Below are 18,230 nucleotides of genomic sequence, written 5' to 3'. Positions count from 1 at the left end.
TAACTTATGGTGTGGTTATAAAAAGTTCGGCCCCATTCTTTACTCGTTATTTATAATGTTGATGAGACGTCACCGAATGAACACATGCTTAGGAGTGCAGGCATTGTTGTCTTATTGGCACATAGAGGAATTGTGAGAGCTAATACTAATAATATAATAAATATGGGAAATAGTGATTAAACTCAGCAAACATTTGGTAAGCACATGTCATTACTTCCTGCATTACCGAGTAATGAGTGCTCATTACACTCCGCATTATTAGGCAGTATTATAGTTTACACATAATTAATTACTTCCTTGCTTACTTACTGACTAAGTAACAAGTATGGTGGCACAGAGCTAGTGTGTCCGACTACAAGTTCTAGCGTTGTGTGTTCAAAGCTCACCGTCGGCATGGGAGTTTTTTGTTTACAAAATTACGATGAAATGTTGATGTACATGGATGCGTTAAAACAACACTTATGTCCTCTTTCACTAAGACGATTCGAATTCAAATTCATTCGAATTACTACCAAACTTCAGTTTTTTGAAAAATATTTGATTTATTTTTGTTTTCTATGAAACAAATTTTTCTTACAACAATAGGTGTTTGTTAGTAATTCGAACGAATTTGAATTCGAATCGTCTTAGTGAAACAGGACATAACTCTTTGTAGGAGTGGCCTAGTGTGTAGTGTGTTTGTCTGCAAATCAGAAGTTCGTGTGTTCAAAACAAACAGGGAGCGAAAGAAAACATATTTAAAGAAGTGCTTCCTTCCTATGACATCCCCATGTAAAAATAATGACTTTTACGGTCAGTTTGTAAGTAGTTACTACTGCCAAAATTTACTGAATAAAGTCATTACTTAGTAATAATTATTTTGCTGGGAAGGTAGCCTATAACGCCATACCCATAGAAAACCAACCTTGGTAAACATCGCCAATTTTTTCCCACTAATAAATTAAAGTTGTTTTAATAAAATATTAAAACAACGAGTATGGGATTAAGTCTGACTATTTTTAAAAAGAAAATAGAAGTCGTCATCCAAAATAAAAAAATTACAACCCTCCAAAAATCATTTGGTTTTTCTGGTTATGGCTATGGCATTATATTATGTCACTAATATTCGAATACATAAATTTCCATAGGTTTGGTTCAAAATACTGATTGGTATGGCCTTATAGCGTCATGGTTATTTCATAACTAATTCTACCTTAAGCCAAATAAGGTAGCCAAATCATGTCAGCTGATGGTAAAATGAACTGTCAAAACAAATTGTTGTAATTGTGAAATGTAAACAAACAAATTGTTTCTGATTGGTCGAAGCAAATTCGCTGCAAAAGTAAGCGCCAAGTCGAATTAAATTTCTATACAAATTTTGACATTTTATCTGGTAACATTACGTTGCGTTGTTGTAGCAATTCGAATACTTAGTATGTAATTTTGACAGCTAGAATGATGATCAACCGTTTTTGACGTGGGTGGACCCCAATAAATTACCTGGGGTTTGCACCGATGTTGCCAACGTAGGAATGTGTGGAGGAAATGAGTGATTTATAGGCCAATTGAATTGATATGGATTCAATTTTGAGATTTTCCAAAAGAAGTCATTCAGCGATGGAAATCGGCGAAAAAATAATTAATACAATTCGTGGAGGACATCGCTTCCTGACACATCGTAGCAATTATGGAACTAAGGAGCACCACACTAAGATTTAAAACTGTATAAAGAAGTTCGATGGTTAATGACTATATTACATCAGAATGTCTGAAAACCCTTGAATTTCTCTAAATCCAGCATTTTTAGCAGACGTTTCAGACGTAAACTTGAAAGGAAAGGAGAGGTCTAGGTGATGATTCTAAACAGTCAATTTGATCTAATATGCTGTTTATATTAGAGCTTTTTGCATGGTTAACCTTCTTTATGAGGATTTGTTTGAAATATAAGCAATGGAATTGACATTTAAAACCCAGTCGGTTTGTTAAATCCGGTTATATATAAACGGGGTATAAGGAATTAAATGATTGAGTTATAGCTGGAGAAATCGAACGAATGTCCGATTCTGAAAAACCATGAATTTCTTTTCGATCTGGTCTTAGGAGAGGCACAACCTATCTATACTTTGAAATTAACTGATTGAGCTTTTGAAGATGGAGAAGTAGGGCGAATGTCTACTATGAAAACTCACGAATTTATTTTAGATCTAGCATTTTTAGAAGATGTTTCAGGACAGGACGTAATTTTGAAATTTCAGATTTGGCATTTCTAGTCGATGTAGATAGAGGCATGACTTTATAACATTTTAAGAAAAATTGCATATACATAAACAAGATCTTCAACTAAGGAAATTTTCAGCTCAAATTTAAATCAACTGGCAAAGTCCACGTTTATTCGAAACGTACATAATTGTCAATATAAAGCAGGATCGAGCTTCTTTGCTTAGACCGTATAGCAGGGGCGAGCTTCTTTGCTTTTTTGTATAGTGAGGGCGCCCACTGAGTTGTTTTTGCATTTGCTTCTCTCCCTCACGTACAGTGTAAGTGTACACAAACAAACGATGAATATCATGTGGTTGTTGTTTTTTTCACCCATGCATAGGCATATGCTTTAGTATTGATGGAAATATTGTGGTCGACACTGCCGTATAGTGAGGGCGCCCACTGAGTTGTTTTTGCATTTGCTTCTCTCTCTCACGTACAGTGTAAATGAATGAAAACAAACAAAAACATAATGTGGTTGTTGCTTTTTTTCACTCATACGTTCATACATGTCTTCGCTTTGGTTGTATTTCTGTGGTCGTCGCTGATATAAAGACTCGAAAAGTACAAAATTTTTTTTTTTTGGCAATTTCGTGCTCACTAAAACATGAGTCAAAAGAAGGATTGAACTATTAAGTAGTTCATCAAGTAATGAATTATAAGAAGTGATCTTGTAATTTATCTAAACTATCCACCTCTTCTTGGCGATTACATTTTGTTAATTTCTTTCTGAATACATTGCATTGAATAAAGGTATACATGGATCACTGTGACCAAATCATCCATCGTGTGTTCACCAAATATAAAAGATCATTTTATGCTTTAAAAACAAATTAAAAAAAAAACATTTAAGTATTTAAAAACAAAATAAAACCACAATTAATACTAACACTGTCCATATTTGCTCCATATTCACATAATAATTGGCTTTAAAGGCAATAACAACAACTACAACAGCAAACAACAGTAATACGGATATAAACAACAACAAAATACAATAGTCAAAGCATCAATAAACCAAATAGAAAGGAAACCGATACAAAAACTCAAAACCGAAATTTTTCCTGAGTATTTAAATTTATTTATTTTTTTTTTTTTAATTTAAATTTTGGTTTAATTTTTTGAAACACATTTTTGGTTTGACCATAACCCACTTAATGCTTTTGATAAAGTATTTTTTTACAACTTTGGAAGACAAATCAGAAATACACTTTGAGAAATTATGTTGTAATTTCTCTGAGAGTATTTTGAAATAAATTTACACAAAACTAAACGACTGTAAAATTTTGAACAATAAAACTTAGTTTAGATGAATGACAACAACAGCAAAAGTAAGATTTATTTTTGAAAAGATAAAGAACTTAGATAAAACGACAAAAAACACAAAAGAAAACAGATAAATAAATAAAAATAAAAGCAAACTTATCATTCAGGGACCAAAAGTAAGAAATATTTAAGAACAAACAAAACAAAGACGCAAAAGGAATAATTTAACATTTTTTGAAATAGACACACTTTAAAACAGAAACCATCAAAATCAGGATTTACAAAAACTGAAAATTATTAAAAATACAACTGATCCAACCCAAAAAGAAAACGCTGAAAGAAATTTTTGGAAAACAAAAGAATCTACAAAAAGTAACAACACATTCATATCCAAAGCAAGAAAAAGAAACGGAAATTCAATCAAGGCCTAAAATTAAAAAAAATACACACACACACTTTTTTGTATATACATTTTGGAATAATGAAAGTAAATTTACACACCCACAGAAAAAAACAGAACAAATACAAATATTTGGCATATATAACAAAATTATAAAAAAATATTTCATATAAATGTTGTAAATTAATATTTATATCATTATTATGGAGAAAATCTAACATTTCAGGCGTATACGATTTAAAAACAAAAATAAAAAATATATAGGAAAATTATATTATTATCACAAAAAGGAAATGGCAAATTTAGGAATTAATTACAAAATTTAAGGTATTATTTGTCTATAAATTTAAGCAAAATTTCCAAAACCCAAAAAGAAACCAACCAAAAAAATATCATTGCATTTTAAGTGGGTTTCCCAAACAAAAAAGAAAAACAAAATAAATAACAATATTACAAACAAACCACAAAACTTTGTAAAGAAAAATCAAACTTTTAGGCACTAAATTAAATAACATGGATCTAATGAGGACAATTTCGGGTTACATTTCATGTAAAATTGGCTTTTAAGAGTGACTTATTAACGTAACCATAAGCCTCTAGGCTGAAAGAGAGGATCTTGTCGGAATTTTACTTTCATTACAGGTTATTCTTAAATTATTATTCTTAAAAGAATAAAGTCAAATTTCAATGAATAATAACTCGTCATGTCCTGGTTTTACAAAATTATACAAAAACCGCTTTTAAAACACAACAAAAACACATCTAAATTAATTTAAACACACACTCACACATAAATTCAAAAAAAATCATTTATTATAAACTGTAATTTAAATGTGTGCTATTTATGAATGTGTAAATTAATGATGATTTTTTTAAATCAATTTTATTTCAACAAAAAACTTACCCTAAAAATAACAAATTGTTTTCTTTTCTCCTATTTTTATAAGTAAAATACATTTATTAAATTTCTAAAAAAGAAATCGACAAACAAACAAAATTATTAAAAAACAAAATTCGCTTTTCAAAAACAATTCGGCGGTTAAATGAGCAAATGAATGTATAAAATAATAAACAAAATAAAATGCAAATATTTGAAAGCCACTAACAAGAAAGAATGGAATATATCCCCAAGAAAGACACAAAACAAAAGTTATAACAAATCAAATAAAAAATGTTGTAAAATAACTGACAAAAATAGCAAAAACAAAACCGAAAGAAAAAAACAAACACAAACCGAACAAATGTACTTTACCTATTGTATAAAAACAAAAACAAAATGATGTGAACATGGAGCATACTCTTTCAGTATTTTTTATGAATACTGCTATTATATGAAAAATAAAAAAAAATACATAAAAAACAAAAATTTGTGTTTTTATTCCAAGATTTTCAGGCTCATTGTGATAATTCGTACTTATTTTTCTGGCCTGATACAGGAAATTTGTACAAGAACTAGAAAAAAATTCTAACAAATTTCCTGGATCACAACGAAGACTAAATACGAAATTTCAGCCACTTCGGTGCGATATTAACCTTTTAAATACCGAAAATTTTGGAGGTACCATTCTATGGGAGCCATATTAAAACGTGGACCTATAGCAGCAAATTTCCGAGGGAAAATTAAATACCGAAAATTAGACGGTACCGCTCCATGAAGGATATATCAAAACGAACACTAAATACGAAATTTCAGCCATTTCGGTGTGATAATAGCCTCATAACCTTGAAAATACCGAAAATCGCCAGATACCGTTCTATTGGGGGTACTCAAAACGTGGACCTACAGCAACAAATTACTGGGTATACAATACTAGCGAAGATGACGAAGATACCACAGATTCGCTCCCAGATTGTATTGAGTGTATACTGAGGTAAAGCTATCAAAAGCCATCTGAAAAATTATAAGGCAGCGGTAGCCGGGGGGACACACTGATAAGGTAGGTCTATGCATCAGTTATTTAGCACCATATGACAGGAACAACGCGTACCCGACGACTGGAGCATAAGTCTGGTCCCTATTGTTTGTATTGGGATATTGTGCGAACGACTAAAGCCTATGGCCAACGAAATAATTGGGCCATACCATTGCGGCTTTAGACCAAGCTAATCCACCATTTATCAGTTTTTTAACGCTGCGGTAAATCCTGTAAAATCCCAAGAGATGCAGATCGAGACCATCTTTTAGTCGTTTATAAAGGTATTCCAAGCCATGTCTGAGTTTGATATCGCCGCAAAGCTCATTCGACTTTGTAAGATGACTTTAACTTATACCCGGTCCTCAGTTAAAATAAGAAAGAACCTCTCCGAAGTGTTTAGTACCAAAAGAGGTTTCAGACAAGGAGACAGCCTTTCGTGTCATTTATTCAACATTCTGCTGGAAAAGGTTATGCGAGATGCAAACGTCAAAAGAAATGACACAATATACATACATCAATAGCCACATGTCACTTGCTTATGACGATGATATTGACATCATGGGTCGATCGGTAGAAGAAGTAAATGATACTTTTAAGAAGGTCGAAGGAGAATTTGCTAAAGTGTGTCTGGCAGTAAATGGCGAAAAGAAAAAGTTGCGTAAATGGAACTCGAACCAACTGTGGAAGCTGGTCTATATGAGTTTGAGACTTCGTCATCTCGACACCAACAAACACCATCAGTTGTGAAATATGAAGAAGAATAGTACTGACTACCAGATGCTTAAGTAAGCAGTTTTAGAATAAGAACAAAGACACATTTCGTCAAACAAAAATAACACTTTACGCATAAATGGACAATCCGTGTTAATGTATGATTCCGGCGCGTGGGTACTTTCACAAGACGATAAGGCAGTATTTGGTAGAAAATTTTTTCGAAAGATCGACGGGCCAAAAGGTGATGACGGTGAATATTGACGTCCTATGAACCACTAGCTGTGTCGACTATACAACGACATCAGTATAGTTAAACGTTTCGGGATACAACGATTGCGTTGGCTAGGCCATGTCAAAAGAATGAGCGATAATGAACCCGCTAAAATGGTGTATAATTACGGGCCGCATGGCGGCCACCGCATACCCCGGTCCGCGTTACTGGCCTGTCGTAATGAGTTTTAATGACAACTTTTTATGGACTTTATGATTTACAATTCAAAAATAGGTATTTCCACTTCACTTCTTCGGTCCATTGTCAAACCGAGGAGAATTTTAAATTTATCAACAGATTTTTTCTGTAACCTTCCTTTTCTCATATAGACTGTCGGATTTCTCGTCCATTGATGTCGTTTAGGATTTATTATCGTCCATGTCCCCTGTCTTTATGCCAAAGCGATCTAATTACAAAAGTTAAAAAATGGTTAAGTCGAATTCAGATGCACTCTTAAGTTTAGCAAATATAGCGATTATAAAATAATAAGCCCCGGAAATTCGCATTTTGGACCACCTTCCGATTTCCGGTATTTTGAAGTTTTTAGCTGCATGATCTGGCCGAATTCGCTATAATTTGGCATTTAGGGTATCTAGAAGCCAGGTAACTTCTCCAGCTAAAATTGTTTGCATAGGTACTTTCGCAACAGAAAGAAAACTAATAATTGCATATTAGCTCTTCATAGTTAAACTTATTAGTTCTTTTGTGTAAAAAAACACAAACACACATGTTTATCCATGTAATTTCAATAAATGCAAAAAAGTGTTAAACGGGCGGAACGGAACGGGTACAAAAGCTCAAAGAGTACACTCTCTAAAGTTCAAGTCCAATATAATATATATTTACAATAATTACGAATATATCGGTTTGGAAATTAATTTGCTTATTTTACTTATTTTAGGACCCAATGCTTGACCACACCCACATTTTAAAATATGTTACATCTACAAAAATACTGAACCGATTTTCCTGAAATTGTCAAGGAATGTATAGAGATAGCACCCGGTGAATATAGGATGCATATTTAGTTGAATTTCGAAGGGGCGGCGTACTTCCCTTTGCCATACTTAAAAAAAATTATATCTCTAAGAATAAAAATCAAATGCTATCATAACCCAACTTAGGTTTTTATGGAAAGAACATTTTACCACCACCACTTTTTTGAATTTAATTTTGTTCTGCAAAAACTTCTGAACCGATATTCATGAAATTGTCAGGGAATTTACAGGGATGGCCAGAGAACTGTGGCAACTCCCCTATGCGATATTTTTAAAAAATTCTGTATTTGTAAAAATTACGCATGAATCGGTTTAAAAATTTACGAATTAATTTGGGACTTAAATACCCGACCACGGCTGTTTTTTTTATACCCTCCACCATAATAATTAAATTTGTCATTCCGTTTGTAACACATCGAAATTTTCGTCGGAGACCCTATAAAGTATATATATTATTGATCAGCATAAAGTTCTATGTCGATTTAACCATGTCCGTCTGTCCGTCCGTCCGTCTGTCTGTTTAAATCAAGATACAGCTCGCAATTTTAAATATAGAGATCAATATATTTGGTACAGAAGTTTTTATTACTTGCAGGATGGTTGGTATTGAAAATGGGATATATCGGTCCACGTTTTGATATAGCCCCCATAGAACGGTACCTCCCGATTTTCGGTATTTTTAAGGTTTTAGCTTCATTATCCTACCAAAATGGCTGAAATTTGGTACGTAGTCTTCTTTAGGGTTATAAAACTTTCCCCCAGAATTTTGTCGGTATCGGTCCTTCATATAGCCCCCATAGAACGGTACCTCCCGATTTTCGGTATTTTGAAGGTTTTAGCTTCATTATCACACCGAAATGGCTGAAATTTGGTACTTAGTATACGTTGGTGGTATAAAACTTTCCCCCCAGAACTTTGTCGTTATCGGTCCATGCCTTCATATAGACCCCATAGAACGGTACCTCCCGATTTTCGGTATTTTGAACGTTGTGGCCTCAATATTCCACCGAAATGGCTGAAATTTGGTATTTAGACTTCGTTGGGGGTACTCAAACTTCCCCTTTAAATTTGTCGGTATTGGTCCACGCCTTCATATAGCCCCCACGGAAAGGTACCTCCAGATTTTTCGTATCTTGAAGGCTGTGTCTTCAATATTCCACTAAATTTTGTATTTAGTCTTCAATCTGATATAAAACTGTTCGCCAGAAATATGTCTGTACTGGTCCACGCTTTCATATTGCCCCATTTCTGACTAAAATTCGTCGGTATAGGTCCACGTTTCGATATAGCCCCCATAGAACGGTACCTCCCGATTTTCGTAATACTGAAGATTGTGACCTCAATATCCAACCGAAATGGCTGAAATTCGTTATTTCGTCTTCCAAGAGTTATAAAATATTCCAGAAGAGTATTATCAGTATAGGTCCACGTCTTCCTACATCCCTATAGAAGCGTACTTCTTGATTTTCGGTATTTTTTAAGTTTTAGCCACATTCTCTTACCGAAATATAGGAAATTTGGTATTTAGTCTTCTTCATACACGAAAGGAAACTAATTATTCCATTTTACTTCAATACAACTTGTGGTGGAGGGTATAACAAGTTCGGCCCGGCCAAACTTAACGCCTTAGGATAAAGACAGGGGGCATGGACGATAATAAATTCTAAACAGTATCAATGGCCGAAAAATCCGACAAAATCCACAAGAGGAAAGAAAGGTTACAGACAAAATCTGTTGATAAATTTAAAATTCTCCTCGGTTTGACAATGGACCGAAGAAGTGAGGTAGAAAATACCTATTTTTGAATTGTCAAGCATAAAGCCCATAAAAAGTTACGACGGGCCAGCAACGCGGACCGGGCTCTGCTAGTTTCTAAAATAAATTTCACCGAAAAACAACATAAGTGTACATGTGTTTTCCATTTTGCTATGCTCTTTTTCATAGAAAACAACATCAGTATAAATGTGTCATTTTGTGCAAGAAATAAAAAAATTAAATTAAAATTTTGATTTTTAGACTTATGTCGTTTTCCAAGAAAACCACAGATATATCTATACCATGGCACAATTACCCAGGTAGTGGCATCGTAAAATTTCGAATATGTTATGTCAAAACTTTCTTTATGTTGTTGTGGAAATTACAACAAAAATAATTTTTTTATAAAGGGATTTGACTTTTCATATTCGACCAGCTGGTGTGATACCACTACCTGGTAGTTCTGCCATGATCTATACGTTATACATACGTTCGGTCAAAGTTGAATTTGAAATTTCGTACATACATATGTTCTACTTTTGTGACGAAAAAAGTTTTGGTCGTACGGGCGTATTTAAGCATGCTTGTAGTATATATAGCATACGAAGTAATTTTAGGTCTTTTCTATTTTGTATCCATATATAATGGTCACAAACAAATTTATGTATATACATATGTATGTACAGTAGAACCTTGAAAATTCGTAATCCCAGGGACCAGCAATTTTATACGAATTATCGAGGATTTCGAATTAGCGAGGGACCGACAGTTTTTTTACGAATTATCGAGGTTTTCGATTTATCGTGGTACGAATTATCGCGATTCTACTGTATGTACTATGGAAATTCCATCAATAGCATATATCATCGGTAGACAGTACGCTTCAGATCGCTGTTTCGACAAGATATTCGCAAATATGAAAATAATTTTGACAATTCTAATACTAAAACTTTTATTCAACACGACCAATGCAGAAGATGCTGCTAATAATAACAGCAATGCTACAGAAGAATTCTATGTGAGGCAAAATCACAAGAAGAGTAACAACAACAAATTCATTTTTTGTTTTTCTATATAGAATATTTATGAAGTTGAACCTCAATTATTGTTGTGGAAAAATTTATTTGACAAAGTGAATAGGCTATTAAGGGAAACAGAAAAAGTGAACAATAATTTTTTAGATTTGAATAAAAAGTGAGTATTAGCAATTAAATTTCAAATATAATAAATAGTATTTGCAATTAACTTGTTTTTTTTTTCAGAATTGATGATGTGAACAAAAGGTATGTACGAAAAAAAATATATATATAGCAACGCTCCGTTTCAGAACCTGCAGGAGTCTAAAATTTTTGAAATGTTCACAATATTTTCACAGAAAAATTAAAAAATAGTAGATTCTTGCAGAATGACACGAGTGACTAGGAAGAGAAACTACATCTCTTCTCTCCAGCCGTCTGTTTCTTTAATCTCTGTTTTACCATTGCACTATAGGTAATTTGCCCTGTTTTTGAGATAAAAATTAATAACGCGGAATTAAACGAACTTTTTAAATGGTTTACATGTAAAGGTGGAATAAAACAAAGATTTCTACTGATAAATTCGGATATAACGATCAACGGTTATAAGCTACTACGTATTTAACGAACAAAGCAAAGTCCATACTTTCGGGGGGAAAACCACTATTGCGCCATATGTAGTAGCTGGAGAGCATAATAACTCACGAACTGATAAACCGATTTGATCCAAAATTTGGCCTTCGTCATATTTTGTCCAAACTTAGTTTAACTTCTAAAATGGCCCTAATCAGTCTTCTCCTTAGGATACCTCCTCCACAAAAGTCCAACATTTGTGTCCAAGTGCAGTTTAGGGTCTGTTCGGAGATCCTTTGGAAAGTTATACCGACGATGTTCTTTGTGGTCCTGCTTACAGCCATATTATGTTTTCCGTGGACAAGTCCATGTTTCCTGGCATACTGGCCCAACAGGTGTACGATAACCCACTGAAATGACTAGTGGGCTCGATATCTATCGAAAAGATATGACTCTCAAAATAAGATCCACTTCCGTAATGCACTATGTCGGTCCATTCCCTCCTCCGCAAAACGTTTGAACTTTAATCCTAAATAAATTCGATCTGTCCGTAGATGAAAGTTCCAATTCACATAGACAGAGGGTATATCTCTGTCGGCAAAGCCGACTGATACATTTTTACTTGTTTTATTGTATTTCAATTTTTATACCCTCAGCCTTTAGGCTATGGAGGGTATATACACTTTGATACGATGAAAATGTGCCTCATCGAAATAATGGTTTTAGACCCCAAGTATGTTTGGACCAAATGTGTTTCAGACAATTTGGAGTCGATCTAGCCATGTCCGTCCGTCTGTCTGTCTGTCTGTCTGTCCTGCTGGCTGGATTCAAATTTTGGCTTTCGTAATATTTTGCCCAAACTTAGTTTAAGTTCGAAGGTGGGCTATATCGGCCCACAAAAGTTCGAAAATGTTCGGAAAGTTTGTGCGCACGATAACTCTTCAAGGGAGTGACCGATTTGGTCCATACTTTGTATAGCGTAAACTTTCTACCAGGGCAATATGAAGTTCCAATATGGTATCAATAGGTCCACTCCTTTGGGTACCTCCCACACAAAATTTCGGAAAAGTTCAGTTTAGTTCACTGCCCTCCATACGACGGTACAAGTACCATCAGGGGCAAGTCCATACTTCCTGAGAAAAAAGCATGAAAGTTGCAAAAATAAACCCTATGACACCGTGTGAGGTGGTTGGAGCTCAAGATAACTCTCGAACGGATCTGCCGATTCGGTCCAAAATATGGCCTTAGTAATATTTTGTCCAAACATAGTTTAAGTTTTAAGTTAAGCCATATCGGTCCACTCCTTCAGGTACCTCCCCCACAAAAGTTCAAAAATGTTCGGAAAAATTTTTCGTACGGTAACTATTGAAGGGAGTGGCCGAATTGGTCTATACTTTACACATCCTAATATATCTACCAGATATAGATCAGGTTCAAATATGGACTATATTTGTCCACTCCACCCGTACCTCCCAGACAAAATTTCGGATAAGTTCACTTTAAGACCTAATATCGAATCACTTTGATTTTTGTTGAAGCAACTTGCATTCGCTGCCTCAATTACGAAGGGAACGGTTTTTTTATGGGCAAGTCCATACTTCTTGAGCAAACAGCCCGAAGAATGTAAAAACCCCCTATGGCACCATATGTTGTGGCTGGAGATCCACTTCCATAACGGTCAATGTCGATCCATTCCTTTTATTATCTCCTCCGCAAAACTCTTGATGTTTAATCCTAATCAAAATTTTTGTCGGCTCAAACGAGGGAAAAAATTGTTTCAATATACACATGCTGAGGGTATATCTCTGTCGGCAAAGCCGACTGATACTTTTTTACTTGTTTTATTTTATTTTTATTATATTTTTGTTTATTTAATTATACCCTACACCACTATGTGGTAAGGGGTATTATGTGTTAGTGCATTTGTATGTAACATACAAAAGGAAGCGAGATAGACCCATAGTTCCTTCTAGGGATATACATAGAATCACTTTCTGAGTCGATTTATGCATGTCCGTCCGTCCGTCCGTCCGTTCGCAACATACAGGTCGCATTTGTTGACCGATTTCGCTGAAAATTGGGGAATACCATTTTTTTAGCCGTCGGAAGATCAAGTTCGAAGATGGGATATATCGGTCCACGTTTTGGTATAGCCCCCATATAACGGTACCCCCCGATTTACAGTATTTTGACGTTTTCAGCTACATTTTCAGACCGATTTGGCTATAATTTGACATTTAGGGTTCTTAAGTGTCAATAAACATATATAACAAAACTTGTGGACATAGGTCCACGTTTTGGTATAGCCCCCATATAACGGTACCCCCCGATTTGCGGTATTTTGACGTTTTTATCCACATTTTCAGACCGATTTAGCTATAACTTAACATTTAGGGTTCTTAAGTATCAATAAACTTATATAACAAAAGTTGTGGACATAGGTCCCAATTTACGGTATTTTGACGTTTTTAGCTACAGTTTCAGACCGATGTAGCTATAATTTAACATTTAGGGTTCTTAAGTGTCAATAAACTTATATAACAAAAGTTGTGGACATAGGTCCCCGTTTTGGTATAGCCCCCATATAACGGTGCCCCCCCGATTTACGGTGTTTTGATGTTTTTAGCTACATTTTCAGACCGATATAGCTATAATTTGACATTTAGGTTTCTTAAGTGTCAATAAACTTATATAACAAAAGTTGTGGACATAGGTCCACGTTTTGGTATAGCCCCCATATAACGGTACCCTCCGATTTGCGGTATTTTGACGTTTTTAGCTACATTTTCAGACCGATGTAGCTATAATTTGACATTTAGGGTTCTTAAATGTCAATAAACTTATATAACAAAAGTTTTGGACATATGTCCACGTTTCGGTATAGCCGCCATATAACGGTACCCCCCGATTTACGGTATTTTGACAGTTTTAGCTACATTTTCAGACCGATTTAGCTATATTTTGACACTTAGGGTTCTTAAGTGTCAATAAACTTATATAACAAAACTTGTGGACATAGGTCCACGTTTCGGTATAGCCCCCATATAACGGTTCATTTAAGTTCATATTTTCGTATAGCCCAGATACCTCCGAACTAGCTGTTAATGACATTTGAAGTTCCCACGTTATGTACCGATTTTCGATATTTTGAAGATTCTAGCTAAATTTTTTAACCAAATCAGGAGTTATTTGACATTAAAGGCCCCCATCAAAAATGTCAACATAGGCCCATGTTTTATTATAACCCCTATATAACAGTACCTCCCAATTTCTAGCCCACCAAAAATTGTCAACATACATAGTTAGATATAGGCACCATAAAAAAGGGCCTCCCGAATGAAGCATAAATGTACATAAACATTATCTGACATTTTAACGTACCCACTTAAAGTTGGGGACAGGAATGAAAAGTAATTATTCCATTTTAGTTCAGAATATTTTATGGTGGAGGGTATTAAAAGTTCGGCCCGGCCGAACTTAATGCTTTTTTACTTGTTTTTATTTTATTTCGTTCTATTTTATTTTTTTTTTTGTTCACGCGTCCCATTTTTACTTGTTTTATTTATCATTGCCAAGTGGAGAATAATGCAAAGTAAAAGTAACATTTGCTAAAAGACACTGAAAAGTAATTTTGTGGAACAAAAAAATATCACTTTTCAAAATAATTACTTTTTGATAAGTGCAAAGTGAAAAGCAGTTAGTTGTTTCGTGACGAGCTTTTTTTCTCATTCAACCTACATGGCTTCCATGACAAACGCTTTTTAGCGCAGCGCAGCAAAAATCTTCGATCATAAAGCTCAACTCCAACCAGATGTTAATAAAAAATTAATATGAAAATGATCTTCGCCCTAACAAGCAAAAACGTGCAAAAACAAAAATTTATATTGATCGGTTAACGTTAACCCCTGGCCTATCTTTATTTCCATAGTAATTTGTAAGGCAGCCAAAGAGCAATTTTCACGAAATCGATCTACACGCAACTATTGTTGTCGAATTAATGAAAAATGTTACTGGTTCGTTGTTGTGGGCCAGATTCATATATAAGATTTCGGATCAAATGGAAAAAAATAGGGGAAGGCTTTCAATTTTATTTTTTTCTGAATCCATGCATTACCAAAGGGAGCAATGGGCATAACGATGGTACAAAGATTTCTGATTTCGACAAAGGGGTTTTCTGAATTGTTTCTCTGATTTTAATTTATATATTTTTCCAGACAACATGAACAAGAAAAGGAAATTCAAAATATTATGCAACAGATAAATACCACAAACAGCAAGTTGGATATGCTAACGCAAAATATGTAGGTATTATTCTTTTTTTATTACTCAGCTTATAAGCGAAATAATTCACATTTATTTTTCTCCTTTTCTCCATACTTATTTCAGAACCTCACTTTTGCCTAAATCCGATCATAAAGTTGGACAAAATTGGACTACAATCTTAAGACGCATAGATGGCACGGTTAATTTCAATCGTAATTGGACCGACTACAAAGAAGGTTTTGGCTATCGACCGAATGGCGAATTCTTCATTGGTTTAGACAAACTACATGAACTAACGACATCAGTAGCAAGGATCGAATTAAAAGTTATTCTAAAGGATTGGAACGATGAAGAACGTTATGCCATCTATGATGATTTCCAAATTGGTAATGAAACGGAAAAATACAAAATCAAGTCTTTGGGCAAATACATCGGAGATGCTGGCGATTCCATGACATATCATAATGGTCAACCGTTTTCTACAATTGATAAAAATGAAGATTTTAATGGCTGTGCTAAATATTATCAAGGTCCTTGGTGGTTTTATGCCTGTTATAGAAGGTATATATAAATACGTACATTAGGGTTATTACAAAAAACCAAGAATACCATGGTAGTAACAAAAACAGATTTTTTAGGACGAAAGTGACAACGCAGGAAAAGTGACAACACATTTCTCAGTATTTTTGATATTTGCTTAAAATAAAATATTTGATTTAAAATAAAATAAAGTTATAAATAACCCTAATGTATATAGTACATTATACATATTGCATATTATGTAAATCCAAAACCATTTTAATTCTATTTAAAATGTTTTTCAGTCATCTAACAGGTCCCTATAAACAGAAAGAGGATGCGAAGACAGCTGGTGTGACTTGGCTTGATTGGAAAGGTGCGACATACTCCTATAAAACTGCTGAAATGTTAATACGACCGATGTTATAAAAAAATAAAAAGAGAAAATAACTTCACAAATGCATGTTTATACCCCCGAAGTATTCGTCAGGGACATATCGCCAGTACATATCGCTCATTTACTTAAAGAATGGCATAACTCAAAAAATGCGTTTTCTGAGTTAGCAATTTCTATTTTTTGACGACTTCTGCTTCAAGCTCATATCTCGAAAACTCATCGAGTTACAGAAAATATCACCTTTCTAACGATGAAAATTAGGTTGTCCTAGGTGGTCAAACCACTTATTTATCGCAATAGTCGCTAATGAAATCGAACTTTTCATTTTTGCGATTTTAATATTAATGACGAATATCACAGCTTTGGCTGGATATCTTCCAAAAGCAAAGCCCATGACTACGAAAGTAGAGAATCCCATCTTTACAATGATGCAAAGTAGATTGGCGTAGGTGGCCAAATAACGGAGATATCAAATAGTCGGCAATACATTCTATTTTTTTTTTTTGTATTCACGGTCAGATTATATTCAGGGGTCGGAATGGCAAAAAAGTTATTTCAAAGCTTCTATAAGAGGTATATCAAAGGCAAAACCTGGCAAGGAATGTAGAAAATATCACATTTACAATGATGTAAAGTAGGTTGTCGTAGGTGGTCTGACTATGAAACTAGAAAATACCATAGAAATACCATCTACAAAAGGGTATCACATAGTCGGCCCCTTCCTGACTATAGCCTTTGCTCACTTGTTTGAGATGTTTCACTCTTTGAGTAAATGAACGATATATTCAGCATTAAATCATAAGACGATGTAGATGTAACCATGTCCCCCCTTCGATTTTCGGCGTCATTATCAAACCGAATGGATGACATTTGGTATTTATTCTTCGATGGGGTATAAAACATTTCAGAAAAGAATTATCAGTATAGGTCTACACCCCGATTTTCGACATTTTGAAGGTTGTGCCTCAATATTCAACGGAAATGGCTGAAATTAGTCTTCATTGGGGCTTCCAATTTCCTCAGAAATTTGTCAGTATAGGCCTACGTTTTGATATAGCCTCCCATATAACTACTTACTTACTTAGTTGGCCCATTACAGAACATTTGTTCCATACACCGAACTAAGAAAAGATCTCCATTCCTCTCTGTTTTTCGCTTGACTTTTTGGAATACCGCGCCTTACCATTTCTTCATCCACTTGTGTGCTCCATCGAAGCTTAGGCCTGCCGATTCTGCGTGCACCGCCATGTGGCATGTATTCATACGCCTTTTTAGCGGGTTCATCATCGCTCATTCTCATGATATGGCCTAGCCAACGCAATCGTTGCATCTCGATACGTTTAACTATATGCATGTCTTTGTATAGCTTATATAGCTCGTGGTTCATACGACGTCGATATTCACCGTCAACGCAAATCGGCCCGTAGATCTTTCGAAGAATTTTCCTCTCAAACACACCAAGCACTGCCTTATCTGCTTGCGCAAGTACCCATGCTTCGGAGCCATACATTAGCACGGGTAGTATCAGCGTTTTGTATACTGTTATAACGCTACCTCCCGATTTTTCGTATTTTGGGACTATAAAACTTTCTCCCATAAAATTGTCAGTATATGTCCACAGTTATATAACGGTTATATAACGGTTCCTTCCGATTTTCGGTATTTTGAAGGGCTAACCACATTATCTTACAGAAGTGACTGAAATTTGTCATTTAGTATTCATTGGGGGCTTCAAAACCTTTCCTCAGAAATTTGTAAGTATAGGTCCACCCCATAGAACGCTACTTCCCGATACAAAACTTTCACCCAAAAATTTGTCAGTATAGGTCCACGTTACGAGAAAGCACCCACAGAAAGGTACCTCCCGATGTTCGTTACTTTGAAGGTTTTAGCAAAAATGTTTA

At 34.7% G+C, this 18,230-nt stretch overlaps 1 protein-coding gene across 1 annotated transcript; it reads left to right on the top strand.

The window, feature by feature from the left end:
- The first annotated feature begins 10,474 nt into the window (after nt 1–10,474).
- On the top strand, nt 10,475–16,382 carry LOC141389287 (ficolin-2-like). The gene is made up of 6 exons (XM_073960619.1): nt 10,475–10,576; nt 10,637–10,752; nt 10,821–10,841; nt 15,362–15,448; nt 15,534–15,971; nt 16,235–16,382. Exons 1-6 carry the CDS (start codon nt 10,475–10,477, stop codon nt 16,356–16,358), a joined length of 888 nt encoding a protein of 295 aa, XP_073816720.1. The 3' UTR covers nt 16,359–16,382.
- The last annotated feature ends 1,848 nt before the right edge of the window (nt 16,383–18,230 follow it).

This window comes from Musca autumnalis, unplaced genomic scaffold, assembly GCF_047663935.1.
Source record: "Musca autumnalis isolate F117 unplaced genomic scaffold, ASM4766393v1 scaffold_1, whole genome shotgun sequence".
NCBI classification, from domain to species: Eukaryota; Metazoa; Arthropoda; class Insecta; order Diptera; family Muscidae; genus Musca; species Musca autumnalis.
This window is presented reverse-complemented; position numbering and strand designations above follow the sequence as displayed.